The following is a 22,945-nucleotide window of genomic DNA, read 5'->3' as shown; positions in this document are numbered from 1 at the left end:
GCATGCAGTTTATAATCCTCAATTTATAACCACCAATCTGGAGGCCAAGGGTGGCTGTCAGCTGAGGCTTATAATCTGATGGCATCCCATTCAGAAGGTAACATGCCACTCAAAACACGTCGTTGTGGAAACCTGGTCCGAACGGCTGAAAGGGGAGGCGCCCCATTTTCTAAGCCGAATGCCACTTCAGAGAGTGAGGTGATGCAACCCTATTGGCGGAGAAGGCTCCCTTGACCTATATGCCCTAACCCAGGGGCCTTCCAACTTGACAGCTTTAAGACTCGTGGACTTCAACTCCCAGAATTCCTCCTCCTCCAGTCAGGTTGGCTCAGGAATTCTGGGAGTTGAAGTCCACAAGTCTTAAACTTGCCAAGTTTGAAGGCCCTTGCCCTAACAAAAGAAAATTTTAAAAAAGAAAGAAAGATACGAATAGCAAGAGGACATTGAGAGCACACTTTTCTGGACAATGATCTCAGCCCAAACCCAAATGCCCTCTGACCCTTTTGCTCTAACAGATTTTAGCAGATTAGCAGAGTTGGAAGGGACCTTGTAGGTCATCTAGTCCAAACCCCCTGCCCAAGCAGGAAAGAGAGAGAGAGAGAGAAGAGAGGCAGAGCCAGATAGAGAGAGAGAGAGTCAGAATCAGAGGCAGAGAGAGAGGCAGAACCAGAAAGAGAGAGAGAGAGAGAGAAGAGAGAGGCAGAGCCAGAGAGTCAGAGAAAGAGAGAGAAAAAGAGAGAGAGTCAAAGCTTGAGAGAGAGCGTCAGAGAGAGAGAGGCAGAGAGAGTCAAAGCCAGAGAGAGAGAGTCAGAAGAGCCAGAGAGGAGAGAGAGTCAGAATCAGAGCCAGAGAGAGAGAGAGGCAGAGCCAGAGAGAGAGAGAGAGAGCAGAGCCGTGGGGGGGCAGAGCCCGCCGCAGCTGCAGCAGCTGCAACCCTTTGCACACACACACACACACAGAGAGAGAGAGAGGCTGCTCCCAGCTGCCGGCCTGTGCGCCGCAACATCAGCAGCGGCGACTGAGAAGCGCGAGCTGGGAGCGGCTCGGCCGAGCCCCCTTTGCAGCATGCTGCCTGGCTCGCCAGCCACCCGCCGCATCTACGACCCCAGCAGAAGCCGAAAGAGCAGCAGCTGCAGCAGCCTCGGCCGCGCAGGGCCCGGAGCCGCGAAGGCAGAGGAGGCTGCAAGGAGCGCAGCATGGCCGGGCAAGGCTCTTTTGGGTCCCGGTGGCTGCAGCTGCGGTTGTGGTGGTTGCTGCTGCTGCTGGCGGCGGCGTGCCTGGTGCAGCGCGCCCAGCTGAGGAAGCTGCTCCGGTGCCCGGCCAGTTGCAGCTGCACCAAAGAGTCCATCATCTGCGTGGGGTCGGCCGGCGTGCCGCGGAGCCTGCCTGGAGACCTCAGCTCTTTGTAAGTGCCGGGCAAGGAGGAGTGGAGGAGAAGGGAGGCAGGCAGGCAGGCAGGGGCTGCAAAAGAGGGCCAGCAATTTTGCAAAAAAAAAAAAAAAAAAACCTCCAGTCGGCTGGGAGGAGAGGATACAGAATCCAGATGAACAGAGGTGGAAAGGGACCTTGGAGGTCATCTAGTCCAACCCCCCTACTCAGGATTGTGGGTGGGGCAGGCTCGGTTCTTCTGCGTTCCATCTTCATCTTCCTCCAGGGATGGGCGGTTAGTGGTCCAGGGAAAGGCATTAAATAGTGCCTGTGCTTTAAAAGTTAGAAACTCTGCCTTTAAGCTTTAAAAACAACCCACTTTGGCTTCAAAAGTTCTAAGCTAAAAAAAAAAGGGGAGGGGGGAAGGCTAATACCATCCTTGGTTGGATAAACCGAGGCACAGAATCAAAATCAGGTGAAGTAATATTAATCAAAACCTTAGTAAGGCCACACCTGGAATGCTGCATCCAGTTTTGGTCATGGTGTTAACCCAAAAAAAGAGGCTGAGACTTTGGAGGAAATTGCAGAGAAAGAGGATTAAAAACCTGGAGGCTAAAATATATGAAGAACGGTGTCAGGAATTGGGTTTGGGTCAGTCTAGAGAAAAGAAGGACTAAGGGGGGGACATGATAGCAGGATTCCAGTATTTGAGGGGCTGCCACGAAGAAGAGGGGGGTCAAATTAGAGAATCAAAGAATAACAGTTGGGGACCCTGGAGGTCATCTAGTCCAACCCCCCTGCTCAAGCAGGAGAGTCTATCATTCCAAATATTAGCCTCTGCCAAGGATTGAACTCATAGCCTCCTGATTCTGAGGCAAGAGCTCCACCTCTATATAATCCCTCTAAGTGCAATTGATTTAACCTTGAAGAGGGGGAGGTCAACTTATTTTCCAAAGCCCCTGAAGGCAGGACAAGAAGCAACCGATGGAAACTCACCAAGGTGAGAGGCAACCTGGAATGAAGGAGAAACTAATATTTAAGAATATTCCATTTGTCTGGAATAGAGTAGGTTCTCCTGCTTGTGCAGGGGGCTGGACTAGAAGACCTCCAGGGTCCCTTCCAACTCTATTCTGATTGACTGTATGAAAAGAAAGGGACACATGGCATAGAGGAAGTGCCAGCAGGTAAAAAAGGGAGTCACATGAATCAGGTTGCATGTGCCTCACCCCTACACATTATTACACCTTTGTAGATTCGTTGTTGCGTTATAGGACACGTACAGCTTGTTTGTATTCTGCTTCCCCAGAGGAAAAACAAAATGAAAAACAACCATTGGGAAAGAAGGGAATGAATAGAGTGGAATAACAGTTGGAAGGGATCTTGTAGGTCATCTAGTCCAACCCCCCCTTCCCCCCCAAACAGGACAGAGACAAGAAGCAACCGGATGGAAACACATCAAGGAGAGAAGCAACCTGGAATTCAGGAGAAGTTTCTTCACTGGAGGTCTCCAAATTTGGCAACTTCAAGACTTTTGCACTTCAACTCCACAAGTTCAAGTCCACAAGTCCACAAATCCACAAGTCTTAAAGTTGCCAAGTTTGGGGACCTCTGTTCTTGGCTGTTAGGACAATTCATCAATGGAACTACTTGCATCCAGAAGTTTGGGGATGCTCCAACACTGGAAGGTTTTAAAAAGAGATTGGACAACCATTTTTGTCTGAAATGCTATAGGTTTTCCTGCCTGAGCAGAGGGCTGGACTAGAAGACCTCCTGAGGTCCCTTCTGTTAATCTGAGGGCACCAGGTTGGGGAAGTTGTGGTAGCAAGTATTGAGATGGGCTCCTGCTGATTTTTCTGCCCTGCTGCCTCTTTTTAGGAGCCTGGTCAATGGAACCTTCCCAGAAATAAAAGAGAGAATGTTTTCCCACCTGCCTTCCTTGCAGTTGCTGTAAGTATTAGGAGGGTGGATACGTTTGGGTGCTTCTCTTCACCGTAAGGTGGGAGAGGTTTGGAAGAAAATGCCTCTCTTAAGGATATGGAGACATCTAATATTTCTTTTCCTCCCACAGTTAGTCGCCGGAGGTCCCTTTTTGGTTTATTTCATTTTATTTTAGGCAATTTATATAGCGAGGGGTCCTTGTCTGGTCTCTTGAGCTTACTGGTTTCCTTGCAGGTGTTTCATTATCCTAACTAACTAACACACTAGCACTGATGGTGTTCCCTAGTTCGTTTATTTGTTTTATTTATATTGCCACCTATTCGCCCGTGGCAACTCGAGGCGGCTTATACAATGTAAAATCATATTTAAAACAAAAAAATAAAAATAAAAACTAACAAAAAGAATCAAATAAATTAGTAAGGTACAATAGAACAAAATTTGGGAAAAACAAAACGAAACAAAAAGTTGGGTCATGAAATGTCTGCAGGAAAAGCACCAAGCTCAGAGAGCACCAAGGACCCCACAGTCCTTTTTTTCCTCCTCCTCCTCCTCCTCCTCCTCCTCCTCCTCCTCCTCCTCCTCCTCCCTCACCCTTCCCCTCCCTTCTCCTCCTCCTCTTTGCAAACCCCACCCCCTTCTAATATTGATATTACCTAGTTGGATTATGAAACATTTGCAAGAAACCACCAAGCTCAAAGTGCAACAAGGACCCCACAATCCTCTCCTTTCTTCCTTCCTTCCTTCCTTCCTTCCTTCCTTCCTTCCTTCCTTCCTTCCTTCCTTCCTTCCTTCCTTCCTTCCTTCTCCTACTCTTCCTCACCCTTCCCTTCTCTTCTCCTCCTCTTTGCAAACCCCACCCCCTTCTAATTCTGATGATATTACCTAGTTGGGTGATGAAAACCATCAAGCTCAGAGAGCACCAAGGACCCCATAGTCATCGTCCTCCTCTTCCCTCCTCCCTCCAACCCACCCCTCTCCTTTCTGAAACTCACTCCCTTCTATCACTGATGATGTTCTGGCATACGTATGAATTGAAATCATGTGACCACGGGGATGCTACCACGGTCATAAGTGTGAAAAATGGTCACAACTCCCTTCTTCAGATGGTCAGTAAAGGAACGGTCGTAAATCAAAGACTACGAGGAGTTTATGCCACCCTTGGTACTTCTGAGATGTCAAAACAAAGGAGGCGATGAAATATTCAGATAGCAAAGGACGAGTCTCGGCACCCTTTGTATCTCAAGGGCTTTCCGTATCTTGCCAATCCTTTGACCACATGCCACGCCGCGGCCTTTGCCAACCGGTGCCACCTTCAGATAGTTTGGAACTAGGAAGTCACCCAATTCTTGGGAAGTCCAGCCACGGGCCAAGGAGAAAGAGATTCTGGCAGCCGGCCTCCGTGTCTGCAAGTTGAGGAAGCTTCTCTAATCAAAGAACACGATACATCCAAAATACGTCTTGTGTGTGTGTGGGGAAGAAATGGAGCAGAATTGATCATGAACAGGCAACGCTAATCGTAGAGGTTGTCCTCCACTTACAACAGTTTAGTGATCGTTCAAAGTTCAAAAAGGGAGCTTATGTGTGATGACCCGGAGTATAACACAAACGTAACAAAATCCAAAACATAAATAAATGTCCTTTAATGCCTCCAACTTGGCCCCACTGTTTTAATAATTTTCAGTTGGAGATAAAATGTATTCAAAAATAGTCTTCAAAAGAAAGCAATACAGTCCGAACTTAATGAGCAGATAGAGGTGAAATAAAAAACCAAACAAACTATAGTGACGAAATTTCCACAACGGACCAGGATAACTAATTACCAAATTCAAGGAGATAACAAGGCATAGTCTGTTGGAAGGACACCAACCAAGATAACTTCAGCCCAAAATAAAACATGCTTTGCTTCTGGCAACGCTGTGTTGTAATCGTCCCTTATATCCTATTCTCCCCAGCTACAACCAATGAGGGGATCATGGCCGCTTCCTCTCTCGTAAGCCAAGTTGTTGCCTTCTCTGTTCCTCCCTGCGTGTCCTAGAATGCAGAGGGGATGGGCCTGGTTCTTCCTCTGACTGCCCAGCCAGCCTCTGCCCCTCCCAGCCTCCTTCACAATATCCAGAACCACACCTCCACTCCCTGTTGGCTGTTCCTCCTCTCAGAGTCTGACTCTTCCAAGGGCATGACATTATGACCATTATCTTTTTTTACAGTTATGACCTTGGCAGCATTCCCCTGATTATCCTCTTTAAATGACCACCATAATCCCTTGTGGGGTGGAATCTGGGCAACTGAATGGAACTGAGGTTTTACTGGCTGGATGCCCTTCCTGTTGCCAGTGCAGAGTTATATTAAGCAAATATACTTTCATCGTGCCCAGAGAGAGAAACATCTGCCTCTCTACCTAGGATTGAACTGACAGCCTTCTGATTGCGAGGCGAGAGCTCTACCTCTACACCACTGCACCACCCATTCCCCTGATCATGGGGTCAAAATTCAGACAGTTGGTAACTGGTTCATACTTGTGACCATTGCAGTGTCCCAAGCTCTGACAATGGGGAAGACAGATTTACTTAACCAGGTTGCTAAATGTCTATAGCCATCCAGGTCATGGTTGTCCCAAAGGTGATTTTTTTTCCAAAAGGCAACTGGACTTTCTGGTTTTTCTTCGAAGACTTTTTGCTTCTCTTCCAAGAAGCTTCTTCGGCTCTGACTGAATGGTGGGGAATGGAAGGATTTCTATTCCTTGCAGACAGCTGGTCATTTGCATCCTTTTAGAGAGCAGTTGAGGCCACTTGGAGGTTTATCTGTGTCCTCAGGGTCACCGGAATGGTATAGATCGGTACACTGATCCTTTCAGCAGTTGCAAGAAGGCTCCACGCCCATTTGCACCACTCAGGTGACCCTGAAGACACAGACAAACCTCCAAGTGGCCTCAACAGCTCTCTAAAAAGGATGCAAATGACCAGCTGTCTGCAAGGAGTATAAATCCTTCCATTTCCCACTATTCCCTAACCAAAGTCAAGGGGGAAGCCAGATTCACTTACGAACTATGTTACCAACAACTGCAGTAATTCATTTAAAGTCTGGGACAAAAAAGCTCATAAAATGGGCCCAAACCATTCTATGTGCTGCTTTGCCCCAGTTGTTAAAACAAATCACTGCAGTTGTTAAGTTAGTAATATCTAACTTAACGGCTGTCTCACTTAGCAACAGAAATTCTGGGCTCCGTTGTGGTTAAGTCAAGGACTAACCATGGTAATGTATTTTAAATGTTGTTTTTTTTTAACTTGATACCGCATTTCCATTTTTATTTTTAAGGCTGCTGAATTCTAACTCGTTTACCATCATACGGGACGATGCCTTTGGTGGGCTTTTTCATCTGGAGTACCTGTAAGTCACCTGATTTTTATTACCTCCTGCGAAGACGTAAAAGGAAGGGCAGTTTTTATTTCCGATCATTTTTATAAGCAGCGTATTTCGTCCTCCGACCGAAAACATTTTGGCTCGATTCACCCCACGCCACAAATTCCACCTTCTACTGAACATTGTTGCTGGCAAGGTAGAGGCTGCCGCACCTTTGCAACCCCAAAGCTTCACATCTGCAGATGTTCTAGGGGTGTGTGTGTGTGTGTGTGTGTGTCAGTGAGTGAGTGTGTGTGAGCAAGCAAGCATAGGAGCCTCTAATCCAGAGCTCCCCAACTTCCGGGCCTTGAGTCGTTCGGAACCGGGCCACCGAAGTGGCAGGTGAACACTCACTTGTATGCATCTCCACTCGTGCGAACAGCAGGCAAGGGCGTGCACACGCACTACATTTGTGTGAGAAGCAGGCACACATATCCGTCGCTCACTCTGAACTATTCCCCTGCCCCCCCCCCCCACCGGTCCACAAAGCGGGAACGGTTGGGGTGATTCTGCTGTAATCCCTGTGTGATGACCCAAATGGGTGTGGCACAAAGGCCACACAGTCAGGTTGTTAGGAATGATAGTCACCTAACAGTTGAGTTGGCAATATGTAAACCAAGGTAGTAATTTAATACTGTATCTTTAAGAGAATGCTGTGTGATTGGCTGAGGTTCCTCCAACGGCCATAAGATGGAGCCAGAAATCTGGTTTCTCTTGTCTTGCATTTCCTGTTTTGCTGTATTTGCCTGATCGTTGTTCGATTTTGATTGCTATGAGTTCTTGCAACTGTTAGCAAACTCTGTTTACTGAACTCTGTTTATGATGCTTGACTTCATTTTTGGATTATCCCTAGACTGATACTAACTACTTTAACCGTGTATGATTTGGACTGTTTGTTGAACTTTGTTTACCCGTTTACAGGAAGTAAAACCTACATTTCACTATTCAGTGTATTTGTATGCTGGTTGTGTGTTATTCAACATCAATCTCACTACGTTTCTCTGAGTGCACTCATTCTCCTAATGGGGAATACCTCAACACTGATAATCAGTCGGAGTCCCTTTATTAGCTCCAACTTTGACTCCAATGTCCTGGTTACCTTCTGGCTGGAGAAAAACTCTCCCAGGAACAGCCTTTGACCACAGGGAATCAAGTCCAAAACGTGGTCAACAAAAACTGTAACTATAAGTCCAATCAAAGCAAAATGAGGTCATTAGTCCATCAGGGCAGGAGAAGGAATTCCAGATGTGAAGGAATAGCAGTAATTCAACCCAGTTGGGAGGATGCCAGGAACACAGATAAGCAAAGACAATACAAGATAAACTCACATTTGTTCCCAGCAGCCGCCGCTCTCAACTTGCATCTCTTTTAAACTCTCATTCCCGGCTGTGGTGAATGAAGGGAATCAGGGCCCTTTCCTCCCTGGTAAGCCATGCAACTCATGTTGCTCCTTTCTCCATTCCTCCCTGAATGCCCTAGGATGAAGAGGGGCTGGGCCTGGGTCTTCCTCTGAACCCCCCTCTCGTTCTACCTCTCCCCTGCTCTGCCCAGCCGGACTTTGCCCTTCCCCATTTTCCTCCACAGCCAACAGAGCCACACTCCCGCTCCCTGTCAGCTGTTTGTCTTCCTCCTTGGATTCAGACTCCAACAGGGGCATGACACCCTGTAAGTCCGAAGCTGAAGTGTGATTTTCTTCCCATTTCCATAGCTCCCTGAAATATAGATAGTCCTTGACTTACAACAGCTCATTTAGTGGCCCGTTTTTTGAAGTTACAACATCACTGGGAAAAAAGGGACTTGTGACTGTTTTTCACACTTAACGGCCATTTCTGTCTTCCTCTTTTTGTGTGTAGATTTATTGAAGGAAATAAAATTGAAACCATTTCAAGACATGCATTTCGGGGTCTTCGAGATTTGACTCATCTGTAAGTTGTTGAGTTGGGGGGTTTTTTCACGCTAATTTGTATCTTGCTTAAAACCTCAGCATGCTGTTAACACCTGGCAGCGTAGATATAGTCCTTGGTTTATGACACTTTGTTTAATGACCGTTCAAAATGACATACCCTGAAACGCATCCTGTGTTTCCTGCAGGAAGTTTTTTTTTTTTTGTCCTATGTCCCTTCGCTGTTGAACAGAGTGGGGCAGCCTGTTAGGCATGTGTTGTCCTGCAGAAAGCACAACTCTGCAACACACTCCTTTCAGCCATTCCAAGAAGGCCCTACACACACATTTGCACTATTCAAGTCATCCCAAAGACACAGACAAACCACCAATTTTGCACCGATTTTGACATAGATGGCCTCTTTGATAATACAAATAAACCTCCAAGAGACCTCTGAAAGAATGCAAATGACCAGCTGTCTGCAAGGAGTATAAATCACTTTTGGGATAACCGCTACCTGGATGACTGTGAAAGCTCCATAGACCTTCAACCACTGATAACTTAAGAAGTTGGTTACGTGTCAAAAGGCTGGATAGCTCTAAAGGGCTCATGAAAGTACATCAAAATGTTATGATTCAAGATATGCTATATACGACAGTATGAAATGCTGTGTGCATTTTTTTAAAAAAAAAATCCCAGTGAATTCCCAGTGTGAGTGCCTTTTTAAATGTTTGGGATTGCTCTCCGCTTTAAAAGTTGTTATTAATTTTGTCTCCGTGAATCCTCTTACTTTCTGTTCTGACCTAAGGCTTCCCAAGATCATGAAGCCAACTCCTCATACCGACAAAAACCCCTTTTATTTAGGTTAAAGGGAATTCCTCTCCAGCAAAGTCCCGGCAAACAGTCTTTCATGAGATTTCACAACTACAGACCTTGGAGGCTTGGAGAGCTGCCAGGCCAATATCTTTCAAACGCCACGCTGTAGCAGCAATTACTTGGCAAGAAGTCAGGCACAGATCTTCACCCTCATGAATTGAACTAATTGTATCCTGCAAACCCCACTCTCCTTTCGCTCCTCTTTATTCCCTATGGGAGGGGCCATTCACCACCATGCTGAGCCTTTACTCCCGAGTTGACCCTTGTTCCTTAACTGTTCTCTTCTCCTGGCAGCTCTGTGCATGCGCACACTGGGAACAGGCTCCAGTTGTTCTTCCCCACTGATCTCCGACGGCAGCTGATAACTGTCAGATGGCCCTGAACCCATCTCTGCCTCCGATACAGAGCCCTTGTCAAGAGCCTTCCCCAGACTCCAGGACTGGCCCATGTTCTTCCCCAACCTCCTCACTGTCTGAATCTGCCGCCAGCTCCCCTCGCCACTGGCGTGCCGTAACACTACCTGACTCTACCTGACTCTGTGCTTTCTTCCCCAAACCCCAAAAACTTTAACCTTAGCCTATCTACTATTGACCTCACCCCCTTCCTAAGAGGCCTGTAGGGGGCGTGCATAAGCGCACCAATTGTGTCTGCCATCCCTGTCCTATTGTTTTTTATTTTTCTTATAAGTATCTATCTCATGTATTCAAAACTATATTTATTCTTATACCTGTATCTTGTAAGCAATTGACAAATAAATACTAAAAAATAAATACCTTCTATAGGCTGGGAACTGAGAGCCTTCCAATAGTTCTCAATCCTCATCATATCACAGTATTACTGAATTCAGTTTTTATCTATAGGATTTAAATGGTTTTCAAAATTATTGTGACATCTAACTTTACTTTCTCAGCTCCCTCGCCAATAACCAGATTAAAGCTTTGCCAAGAGACATCTTTAGTGATTTGGACTCTCTGATCGAACTGTGAGTAGAGCTTCATCATGTTATTGTTGCTTTGTGGGTTTTAAATCTTAGCATTCAAAATTTTTCTTTTGGCCGTTTGGATGTGAAATTGGGGCTAGGAAGACACACATTGGTTCTCATTCGTTTTGTTAAGTCTTGTGCTTGATTTGAATGGTTTTCCTTTTTACTGATGTATTTATTTGAAATATTTCAAGGGTGCTAGAGTGTACCATACCGTACATATGTGCTGAGAGTAACTTTGCATTATGAATAAAGGAAGCAGATGTCACTGAAGGCAATGCCAAACGGGGGAAAATAATCTCTAACAATATTGGCTCTGAAGGACGATTAACCAGTGGAACAGCTTGCCACCAAGTTGTGAGTGCTCCATCACTGGAGGCTTTTCAGAAACGATTGGACAGGCACTTGTCTGAAATGGTATAAGATCTTCTGCTTGGTTTGGGGGTTGGACTGAAGAAACTCCCTTCCAACTCTGTTATTATGTTGTTCTTTCTATGATCACATGTATCCATCCCATCAACGCCAAAGGAAGTCTGGAATGGTATAGGATGCCATGGGCCAAGGTCCCTTCCCACCCTATTATTCTATGTTCTAATTCCCCACTGTCCGTTGTGTGTCTAATCAACAGGAATGGGTTGTTGTTGTTATTATAAACTTTTATTCATTAAATATGAAGCTCAGTTAACTGAACATTTAAAAATGTATCACAAATACCAGTGACTTATATCATTTATTATTATTATAAACTTTTATTCATTAAACATGAAACTCAGTCATCTGAACATTTAAAAATGTATCACAAATATTGACCGATACTAATGGTTGATACGGGATTATTATTATGATCATCATCATCATCATCATCATCATCATCAAATCTTTAGTGAGATTCACAGCCTTTGGAGCTGGTTGGTAGCTCAACAGCTCGAGTCCTAACCAAGGACCTAGGAACTGCTCAGGTAGCATCGGAGGATATTATAAGCTGTTCCAAGTAGGGTGGTTTTTTGTAGAATCAGGGAATTCAAGTCTGCTAAATTCAGAATTTCCAAATAGCGAGGCAGCCCTTTAGGTGTTGCTCCAAGGGCTCCAATTACAATGGGGATAACACACGATTTCTTTTTCCAAAGTTGCTCAACTTCAATTTGTAAGTCCCGATACTTTGTGATTTTTTTCTTGCTGCGTGTCTTCAATTCATGCATCCCCAGCTATTGCAATGTCAATGAACCAAACCTTTTTCTTTTCAACTATTGTTATGTCAGGTTATTATTATTATTATTATTATTATTATTATTATTATTATTATTATTATTATTATTATTATTATTTATTACTTATTATTATTATTATTTATTATTATTATTATTATTATTATTATTATTATTAAAATCTTTAGTGAGATTCACAGCCTTTGGGGCTGGTTGATAGCTCAACAGCTCGAGTCCTAACCAAGAACCTAGGAACTGTTCTGGTAGCATCGGAGGATGTAAGCATATATATTATAATAATATAATATAATATATTGTTGCTATTATTATTGTTGTTATTCTTGTGACAAATTGCATCCACAACAGAAAGCAATTTTTATTAATTAAGCTTGATTGACAAACATCGCTTTGTCTTTAAAAAAAATAACCCATTCTGTTACTTCTTATTTCTTGCCAATCTGCACCATTTCTGTATTTCCTAAAGGAAATCCTCACAAGGGACCTGTTGGCTTTGGATCCCAACCTCTGTGTGTGCAAACCAGCTTTTCTTTTTTCCTGCATCCCTAGAGACTTGAGGGGAAACAAGTTTGAGTGCGATTGCAAAGCGAAATGGTTGTTTCTGTGGCTAAAGATGACCAACTCCTCCGTCTCGGAAGTCGTCTGCATCGGGCCGGAAGAATTTCAAGACAAGAAATTGAATGAAGCCTCGAGTTTTGACGACGAATGCACCACAACAGGTATTTTGGGGAAAGCGGACTTTCTTGGCAAGTTAAGTCAGGATCAGGGGTGGGATTCTACTAGTTCGGACCGGTTCAGGCAAACCGGTTGTTAAATTTGCATCTGGTTCACCGAACCAGTATTTGAACCGACTGGCTGGCCCTGCCCACCTCACCCCTCCCCTCCCAGGAGTCTTGGCCCATTTTTGATGCAGGTAAGTGCAGGCTATGGGAGGGGGGAAAACGGGCCTTCCGGAAGTCCAGAAATGGGCCCATTTTCCACTTCTGTAGGGCCTCTGGACCCTGGGAGAAGCCATTTTACCCTTCCCAGAGGCCCGAGGGAAGCCTCCAGACTCTGGGGAGGGCGATGCCCCTCCTGGAAGTTCCATGAGTCCACACCCACCCTGCAACTGGGCAGCAAACTGGTTACTGGGAGTTTTAATCCCACCCCTGGGTCAGGATGAACTTGGCTTTTTGTATTTTTTTTGGTGGCCCAGGAGCAAATACTGTATTGTTTTGAATTGCCATATTATTCTTTGCGGGAGTACTGATCGCCGATTAATCCAAAGGTTGATATTAACAGGGAATTCACCAAAGCAACTTGAGGGGGAAAAGCAATGGGTGGAAGCTTGTTAAAGGGAGATTCAATCTTGAACTCAAGGGAAAATTTCCCGGCAATGAGGACGATTAGCCAGAGGAACAACTTGCCACTGGAAGTTGTGGGTGATCCATCGCTGGAGGTTTTCAAGAAAACAATTGGGCAACCATTTGTCTGGGATAGTACAAGGCCATGATGGGGAACCTATGGCACGTGTCCCACAGGTGGCACACATAGCCATTTGTGCTGGCACACGAGCCGCAGGCAAATTTACCTCACTGTGCATGTGCACGCCTCACAGCTGATTTTTGGCTGGTTTGAGGCCTTTTTTGGCCTCTCAGAGGCTTGAAAAAAGCCTCTGCAGGCCGAATAGGCCCGTTTCGTCACTTCCTGTAATACCGGAAGTGACAAAATGGGCCTATTCGCTCTGCAGAGGCTTTTTTTCAAGCCTCTGAGTGGCCAAAAATCAGCTGTGAGGCACAGTGCAGATAAGGGGGGGGGGCGGCAATGGGGGGGGGGGGTGGGATTGCACACGCATACGCAGGGGGTGTGGGGGTCCACATATTGCTTTCTGAGTGCTGGCAAGTTAGGGCGCGTGTGCCAGCGCGTGCACAATTTTTGGCACAGGAGCCCAAAAAGGTTAGTCATCACTGGTATAAGGGGTCCTGCCTTGGGTTGGACTAGAAGACCTCCAAGATCCCTTGCAGGCCTCGGTTTGTATGTTCTATAATTTAAAAGCCCATTTTACCAATTCTACAGCTCGTCCTTGATTTACAACAGTTTCTTTAGTGGGCGTTCAACGTTAACAACAGCAGCACTGACAGATGGACTTATGACCATTTTTTTTTTCATGCTTAATGACCTTTGCTGTATCCCCGTGTTCACGTGATCAAAATTCGGATTGCTTGGCAGCTGACTTATATTTACGACGGTCGCTGTGTCACGTGATTTCCCCCTTGGCCGCCTTCCGACAAAGCAGATGTCAATGGGGAAGCTGGATTCACATAACACTTAATGGTCATAAGTGTGAAGAATGATCACAAGTCACTTTTTCCAGTGCCGTCGTAACTTTGAAACCATCAAAGCTGCTGTAAGTCGGGGACTGTTTATATTTTTTAGTTTTAGTGCAGGGTTTTAGCTTCCCCAAGCTGAGTAGTTCCGAATCAGCGATGAACAAGCTTCCTGCCTCCTGCCGAGTTCCATTGTAACACGCTTGTTTTCAATTAAATATGATTACAGATTTTGTTGTCCATCAGATTTTGCCCTATCAGTCAGTCTCGATTGACACCTTCAACTCCAAAAACGACGTCTATGTCGCCATTGCACAAACCAGCATGGAAAACTGCATGGTGCTGGAATGGGATCACATTGAGAAAAACTTCCGGAGTTACGACAACATCACCGGTAAAAAAACCTAATAAGCAATAATAAGCCCTTAGATTTATATACCGCTTCACAGTCCTTTCCAGCCCTTTCTAAGCTGTTTAGAGAGTCAGCCTCTTGCCCCCCAGCAATCTGGGTCCTCATTTTATCCACCTCGGAAGGACGGAAGGCTGAGTCACCCTTGAACTTCTGGCAGTGAGCAGAGTCAGCGTGCAATACTGCATTCTAGCCACAAGGAAGGAAGGAAGGAAGGAAGGAAGGAAGGAAGGAAGGGAAGGGAAGGGAAGGGAAGGGAAGGGAAGGGAAGGGAAGGGAAGGGAAGGAAAGAAGGAAAGGAAAGGAAAGGAAAGGAAAGGAAAGGAAAGGAAGGATAAAGAGAAGGAAGGAAGGGAGGTATATTAAAGGGAAGGAAAGAAGGAGGGAGGGGGGAGGAAAGACTAGCAATAGACTTATATCCTGCTTCACAGGGCTTTCCATCCCTCTCTAAGTGGTTTACAGAGTTAGCCTCTTGCCCCAAGCAATCTGGGTCCTCATTTTACCCACCTCGGAAGGGTGGAAGGCTGAGTCAACCTTGAGCTGGTCAGGATCGAACTGCTGGCAGTGGGCAGAGTTAGCCTGCAATACTGAATTCTAACCAGAAGGAAGGAAGGAAGGAAGGAAGGAAGGAAGGAAGGAAGGAAGGAAGGAAGGAATGGAAGGAAGGAAGAAGGAAGAAGGAAGAAGGAAGGAAGGAAGGAAGGAAGGAAGGAAGGAAGGAAGGAAGAAGGAAGGAAGAAAGAAAGGAAGGAAGAAAGGAAGAAAGAATGAAGGGAGAGGGAAGGAAAGGGAGGAAGGAGGGAGGGAGGAAGGATAAAGAGAAGGAGGGAGGTAGATATTAACAGGAAGGAAGGAGGGAGGGAGGGAGGGAAGGCTAGCAATAGACTTATATCCCACTTCACAGTGCTTTCCAGCCCTCTCTAAGTGATTTACAGAGTCAGCCTCTTGCCCCCCAATAATCTAGGTCCTCATTTTACCCACCTTGGAAGGAGGGAAGACTGAGTCAACCGTAAACCAGTCAGGATCGAACTGCTGGCAGTCAGCAGAGTTAGCCGGCAATACTGCATTCTAACCATTGTGAAGGAAGGAAGGAAGGAAGGAAGGAAGGATAAAGAGAAGGAAGGGAGGGAGGAATATTAAAAGGAAGGAAGGAAGGAAGGAAAATACCAATAGCACTTATATACCACTTCATAATGCTTGCTAATGCACATGCCCTTGCCCCTCCCACAAAATCACCCCCTCTTTCCCCCCCTCCCCCTGCTCCAGGCCCCCTCACCCCAGAAAGATTGGGGGACCCCCACTTTAAAGGAAGGCCTGGCTTAAACCGCAGGTACGTACAGTTTTGTCCTGTGCTCACCTTACCCCTTTCGTTTTGAGCCCACAGGCCAGTCCATAGTGGGTTGCAAGGCCATCTTGATTGATGACCAAGTCTTCGTGGTGGTAGCTCAGCTCTTCGGTGGGTCCCACATTTACAAGTACGAGGAGAGCTGGACCAAGTTTGTCAAGTTCCAGGACATCGAAGTCTCCCGCATCTCCAAGCCGAACGACATCGAGCTCTTCCAGATCGAGAGTGAGACCTTCTTCATCATTGCGGACAGCTCAAAGGCCGGCCTGACCACCGTTTACAAGTGGAACAACAAGGGGTTCTACTCCTACCAGTCCCTCCACGAGTGGTTCCGGGACACAGACGCTGAATTCGTGGACATCGATGGGAAGGCTCACTTGATCCTGTCCAGCCGCTCGCAGATTCCCATCATCCTCCAGTGGAACAAGAGTTCCAGAAAGTTCCTCCCTCACAGCGAGATACCCAACATGGAGGACGTGCTGGCAGTGAAGAGCTTCCGGATACAAGGCAGCCTCTACATCTCCCTCACCCGGTTCATCGGTGACTCCAGAGTCATGAAATGGGACAGCAAGCAGTTTGTGGAGATCCAGGCTGTTCCTTCCAGGGGTGCCATGACCCTGCAGCCTTTCTCCTTCAAGGGCCACCATTACCTTGCCCTGGGAAGTGACTACACCTTCTCCCAAATCTTCCAGTGGGACGAGGAGAAAAGCCTCTTCCAAGTCTTCAAGGAGATCTACGTCCAAGCGCCGCGGTCCTTCACGGCGGTCTCCACGGATCGGCGGGATTTCTTCTTCGCTTCCAGCTTCAAGGGCCACACGCAGATATTCGAACACGTCGTGGTGGACTTGAGTTTATGAAGCAAGCCCTGAGCATGGGAACTCGTGCAAGGAAACAAAGTGGAAAAAGAAAAAGAACAGATTGTTCACTTTTGATAGCTAGAGAGAGAACCCTTGGCATTACTCAGCAAGGGGTTTTGGTTTTGTTTTCGAGTTTTTTTTTGGAACTTTTTAGAAGTTTGCCTATTTAATCAGGGAATGCATTAACTTGGTTAAGTGCATGCCAGGCCAATTTCACCCTTGATGAGAGGTGTTTTTAAAGCCTATTATTGCTCAAAAGACAGTGCACAAGGCATCGATTCTTTAAAAAAATGATGCAAAACTAAAAGGAGGAAGAGCGGGGAAGGTGGGATGAACAACCGGCAGAAACAAACAGGAAGGAAGAGCGGCAAGCAAGGACTCTGCTAGGAGAAATGATGGCTTTTCCTCTTCTTCGGGGACTTTGAGGCGGAAAGCAATCCCTCCTATGGATTTGGGGTTTGCAACTGTTAGTATGCGGATGAGAAAGCCTGCTCACAGGAGGCGGTCCCTTGAGGACGGAGTAGTTCTGTTTCTGGAGCCTGGGAAATTAAGTGGGGGAAGCTGACAAAAGATGATTGGTAAAAAGAAGAGGAGGAGGAGGAGGAGGAGGAGGACTGTGGGGTCCTTGGTGCTCTCTGAGCTGGGTTGTTTTCTTGCAAATGTTTCATAACCCAACTAGGTAATATCATCAGTATTACAAGGGGGTAGTGTTTGCAAAGAGGAGAAGAAGAGAGGGGAAGGGTGAGGAAGAGTAGGAGAAGGAAGGAAGGAAGGAAGGAAGGAAGGAAGGAAGGAAGGAAGGAAGGAAGGAAGGAAGGAAGGAAGGAAGGAAGGAGAGGATTGTGGGGTCCTTGGTGCACTCTGAGCTTGGTGTTTTCTTGCAAACGTTTCATAACCCAACTAGGTAATATCAGTATTAGAAGGGGGTGGGGTTTGCAAAGAGGAGGAGGAGAAGGGAGGGGAAGGGGGAGGGAGAGGAGGAGAAGAAAGGAGGAAGAGGAGGAGGAATACAGTGGGGTTCTTGGTGCTCTCTGAGCTTGGTGGTTTTCTTGCAAAAATTTCATAACCCAACTAGGTAATATCGTCAGTATTAGAAGGGGGTGGGGTTTGCAGAGAGGATGAGGCGAAGGAGAACTCGGTTAATATTCCTCCCTACTTGGCTAGTAGGTAGACTTGCATTCAATAGTCCATCAGAATGAATACGGGGAGATTGATTGCTAAATTAGATTTTATCAGAAGTTTACAGCTGCTGAAGGTGAAATCTTTTTAATACTGACTGCAAAAACAGGCGTTTGACATGACAGCTCTGCATTCAGCCTTTTCCTCTCCCCACCATTATGTTGTACATTATGTCTCTTAATCTGAGCCTTAGGCACAAGTCAAGCTTAAATTCTTATTTTAAAAACTTTTGATCCCAGTGATAAAGATGTACGCATTCCTTTGAAAGATCTGGGAATTAATAGTCCTTTGGCTGAAACTCCTCCTCCTCTTTCCAAAACTCTGCATTGAAAGGATAAAGAAATGTCTGAGACAGAGAATGAATTTGGAGGGGAGTTGATCGAGTTGAATTTCCAGATCAAATATTGGATTGATCCAAAAGTTGATGGGAATTATTGGAGTGAATTGGTTGCGTTCTCATCGATTTCAACCATTTTTCAGTACTATAGACGGGAATAGCTTTTTTTCTGAATTGGATGCAGAAATCCAGTTTGACTCCGCTAAGCAATTGAACTAAATTAATTTTTCCCAAATCTCTTTAATGTTTTAAATGTATTTATGCATAAATTATATAGTTGGGACACTTTTTATGTAATCCATTAATTGGTGTTTTCCCCCCCGAGATTGCTTACCTATTTTATTCACTGCAACCTTGAAAAACTTAACTCACACAAATCTGGCAGACGTGATTGGATAATTGGGAAAAACATGTCAATTTGGTAGGTAGCTATCCGTCCAGCTTCCAATGATTAAAAATTCCAATACTCTGTTGCAAAAAAAAAAAAAGCTTTGAGTTTCTTTTATTGCATGAGAACAATAAAATTCAGAGCTTTGTGGCATTTGAGGATTGAGTAGGAGAGGAGAGTTGGGTCCCAGAAGTCTATTATAATTTTTGAAATGTCCTGATGATGATTTTTTTTTCCAACTAATGTATTTCCAAACAGAAAATGAACCTTATTATGATCATTATCAGTGATAATGGCAGCATATTAACTTGTCCAGACTGATCTCTTAAAAGGCTTTACAATAATAAATATATAGTCTAAAATGCATTACCAAAATAAATATAATATCTATGTGCTTTGTTCTGTCCAGGGTTAAGACAATTCTTGGTTACAAACACCTGCATACATTCTTTTTTAAAAAGTCTCTCTTTTTAAGGCCTGGAAACTAGTGATTCTTACCCAAACAGAATTCAATGTTGTGGTCTTGGCAACACAAAATTGTCTATTTCCCCAAACTGAGCAAATCTTAGCAGGGATTCTGTTTCCTCCTTGCTAACAGTGGTGATTCAAGCAACGCTACACTCCTGCCCCAGCAATAATAATCTTATGCTTCTGAACCCCAAAACATATTTTCTCCTTAGCATGAAGCCTTTTCAGAGGTCCTTTGCTTCTTTATTCCCAATCATCTTCTTTGAATGACCCCATAATCCCTTGCAGCAGGGGTCCTCAACCGCCGGTCCGCTGGACCGGTACCAGGCCGCTGGAACAAGCCTTACCGGGCCGCTGGTTGCTGGGCGCCATCTTTTTGGTAAAAAAGCAATTTTTCGCCAAAAGATGGTAGCGTTGCGCCGTGAGCTTTTCCGGTAGAAAGCCATTTCTACCCGAAAAAGCTCACCGAGCGTTGGCGCCGCCATTTTTTTTGACGAAAAAATCGCTTCTGGTGACATCACCGGAAGTGATTTTTCGTAAAAAAAATGGCGGCGCCAGCTGACGCTGGGAACCGGGTCATGCGGCGCCCAGCTGACGCTGGAACCGGGCCGGCGTCGAAAAGGTTGGGGATCCCTGCCTTGCAGTATAGAGTCAAGGCAACTGAACAAAGCTAGCAAGGTGTTTATTGGCCAGATGCCTTTCCTGTTGCCAATGTGGAGTTTTGTTCAGCAGATATATTCTCATTGTGAGAGAGAAAAATAGCTGCCTCTACCTAGGATTGAACTCACAGCCTCCTGATTGTAAGGCGAGAGCTCCACCTCTAGGCCACCTCACTGCTCAATTCCCAAGAATAGAATAACCAAGTGTAAAGTAAGCATCTCTCACCATGGTCCACGTCTTCTGTTATCTCACAATTATGACTGTTGTAGCATCCCCATGGTCACGGGATCAAAATTCAGATGCTTAGCTACTGTCTCATATTTATGACGGTTGCAGTGTCCTTGGGGCAGTAGTGGGTTCCTACCTTGCTCGCTACCAGTTCGGTGGGTGATTGCATGTGCAGCCCTAACACACATCCCCTAACATGCACACATGTGCGCCCCTAACGCCAATCAGTGGAGAGGGGGAAGAAACAAAAAGCTAGGAGTGACCTTCCTACCCGCCTATGTGCTTGTCGCTTCTTTTATCCTCTCAGCTGATCGTCGGAGGAACTGGTTCAGCCATACCGTAGGGCAGGGGTCCCCAACCACCGGGCTGCGGACCGGTACCGGCCCGTGGATCACTTTGCACCGGGCTGCAAAGAAAATAAAAATAAAATAAAAATGGCGGCTTTCTTCGCCTTCGGTGAATGCTGCTGGGATCAGGGATCAAGGACACAAATGAAAGAAGGGGAGGGAGGAAGCAACCAAAGCCTGTCCTACTCTCTGGCTCAGTGGCTTCAGTTTCCTCCCCCTCGTTCCTCTTTCAGTCGCTCTCTCGCTCCTCCACCAGCCCAGGAAGAAACTGCTTCAAAGAAGCCGGCAGGGTGGCTTTTCCTGTCGGTGCAGCTCCCCGAGCGCCCATTCACCCCCACCCCGCCGCCAATCAATCCAGGTTCAATCCAGTGCTCCGTTCTGCCTGCCTGCCTGCCTTGGTTTCTGGTAGTTTTGGAGCAGCTTTGGCTCCAGTTTGGTCGAACCGGTCTGAACCAGTAGCATACCACCACTCCCTTGGAGAGCTCATGTGATAACCTGACAAGCCAAGTCAACGGGGAAGCCAGATTCACTGAACCAACTCTCACTAACTTAACAACTGCAATGATTCACTTAACAATGGTGGCAAGGAAGGTCATAATACGGGACAAAACTCACTTAAGAAATGTTTCACTTAGCAACAGAAATGTTGAGCTCAATGGCGGCCATAAGTAAGCCGAGGGACTACCTGTATTCAAATTTGGGGAAATTAAAGGTGTGGAAAGGGGCATGAGTTTAGCACCATGAATGGCTTGGCTTTTAAAGCCAGGAATTGTACATTGTTCCAACCTTTTGATCATCCTTCATTTGTGAAACGGAATCCATCTATTTCAGTCAAAATTGGCTTCAGGCAGGCATACAAACATCCAGAAAATAAAAATCAATTGTCCTGATCTTGCTGCAGGGAATGTAGTTAAAAGTTTCTCTCTCTCTCTCTCTCTCTCTCTCCCTCCCTCCCTCCCTCCCTCCCTCCCTCTCTCTGCGTGTGTGTATGCATGTATGTATCTCCTTGCTGGACTGGGCGGGATCCACCTTGGAATAAGGTTTAGCTATGTTAGGGACGCAGTGGCTCAGGGGCTAAGATGCTGAGCTTGTCAAACAGAAAGGTTGCCGGTTCAGAGGTCGAATTCCTAGCACCGCGTAATGGAGTGAGCTTTTGTTCCTTGTCCCAGCTTCTGCCAAGCTAGCAATTTGAAAGCAGGTAAAAAATGCAAGTAGAAAAATAGGGGCCCCTTTGGTGGGAAGGGAACGGTGCTCCGTGCGCCTTCGAAGGCGTTTAATCCTGCCGACCACATGACCACGGAGACGACTTCGGACAGCACTGGCTCTTCTTTGGTTTTGTAACGGAGATGAGCACCGCTCCCTAGAGCCGGAAACGACTAGCACATATGTGCATTTACCTTATGTTACTAACCAGCAGGTCCTAGGCTTCTCATAAATGCTGGTCAAATTGGGCTTTGCTAGACGGAATCGATGGAGGGTTGATGCAAAATTTTGGTGGATTCTATCCTGATTTAACCGGAACATATGTAATTGGTACTTTTAATTAAAAAGAGTAATATATGGAGGTAACTCAACGGACCCTGAAGCCTGAAATATATATCTGCAGAAGCTTCCCTTCTCCCATCCAAAACAGACAGATACAGAATACAAAACTTAGCAAAATAAACTGGTTTGGTCTCTAGTATGCAACATCTTCCAACAAAATGGTTATCCACACAAGTGCCTGACCCTTCAACCCAACATAGCACAACCAACACATTCTGTGAAAAAGATAATGCTGTCATATATCAAAAACATCTCAGAAATCACTGTTACAGCCACATGGCATAAACATAGCACGCAACTAAATCCCTTCAGTGGATAAGGTGTCAGGCTAGAAACTGGGAGACTATGAATTCTAGTCCCATCTTAGGCATGAAGCAGAAGGATGAGCTTCGGGCCAGTAGTTTTCTCTCAACCCTAGGAAAGAGATAATGGCAAAACACTTCTGGAAAAAAAAACATTACTGAGGAAACTTCAGGAACTTATCCAGGCAATCATCAGGAGTCAATTTTGACTCAAAGGCAGATGATAGATGACAGGTAGGTAGGTAGGTAGGTAGATAGATAAATAAATAGATAGATAGATAGATAGATAGATAGATAGATAGATAGATAGATAGATAGATAGATAGATAGATAGATAGATAGATGATAGAGAGGGGAGAGAGAGAGACACACACACACAAAGAGATGCATACAGCAGCAAAATAATAATAATCAAAAATAAAGAGAGTGGCCCTGGATCTGATCTGATCTGATCTTCACTTTCTTCTTTCAAGGAAATTGTTTTCTAAATCCCTCTCCTCCAAACTCTAGGTTTAAAGGGCAAGTTTTGAGCAATTTGTTTCATCAGGCAGATGTCACATTAATTAACTATAATGTTCTGTTGATTTCATTGGGACCAGTGTCTTTGTCCTGGGACAAGCCTAGTTAATGGGCCCTATATCCAGTTCACCACAATGTTATCTGTAGTGAGTTAGTGAAACATAAACTACACCCCATCCAGAAGTGAGCTCTCCATCCTTCACCATCCCTTAGTTTAGTTTAGTTAACTTTATTGTCATTTCACCTCGTACAATGAAATCAAACACTATCCTTCTCCCCCCTAAGCGATACAGAATATACTACAGAATAACAGAGTTAGAAGGGACCTTGGAGAGCCCTAGACCATTTCAATCAACCAACCAATCAATCATAATAGAGTTGGGAGGG

The 22,945-nt window shown here is 45.5% G+C and overlaps 1 protein-coding gene and 1 long non-coding RNA gene across 2 annotated transcripts; both read left to right on the top strand.

Moving 5' to 3' along the window:
• The first annotated feature begins 974 nt into the window (after nt 1-974).
• Nucleotides 975-17,413, top strand: LGI2 (leucine rich repeat LGI family member 2). The gene is made up of 8 exons (XM_087963414.1): nt 975-1,405; nt 3,244-3,315; nt 6,622-6,693; nt 8,559-8,630; nt 10,374-10,445; nt 12,218-12,387; nt 14,204-14,368; nt 15,768-17,413. The coding sequence occupies exons 1-8, from the start codon at nt 1,197-1,199 to the stop codon at nt 16,583-16,585; spliced, it is 1,650 nt and encodes a 549-aa protein (XP_087819540.1). The 5' UTR covers nt 975-1,196; the 3' UTR covers nt 16,586-17,413.
• A 2,194-nt stretch (nt 17,414-19,607) lies between these two features.
• On the top strand, nt 19,608-21,087 carry LOC148130736 (uncharacterized). The gene is made up of 2 exons (XR_015749615.1): nt 19,608-19,879; nt 20,813-21,087. It is a non-coding gene; the product is annotated as an uncharacterized LOC148130736 (long non-coding RNA).
• Nucleotides 21,088-22,945: the final 1,858 nt, after the last annotated feature.

This window comes from Notechis scutatus, chromosome 4 (assembly GCF_049901735.1).
Source record: "Notechis scutatus isolate UNSWTSFEM ecotype Mainland chromosome 4, rNotScu1.2, whole genome shotgun sequence".
Lineage (NCBI taxonomy): Eukaryota > Metazoa > Chordata > Lepidosauria > Squamata > Elapidae > Notechis > Notechis scutatus.
The sequence above is the reverse complement of the archived record's forward strand: the minus strand, read 5'-3'. Positions and strand labels throughout refer to the sequence as shown.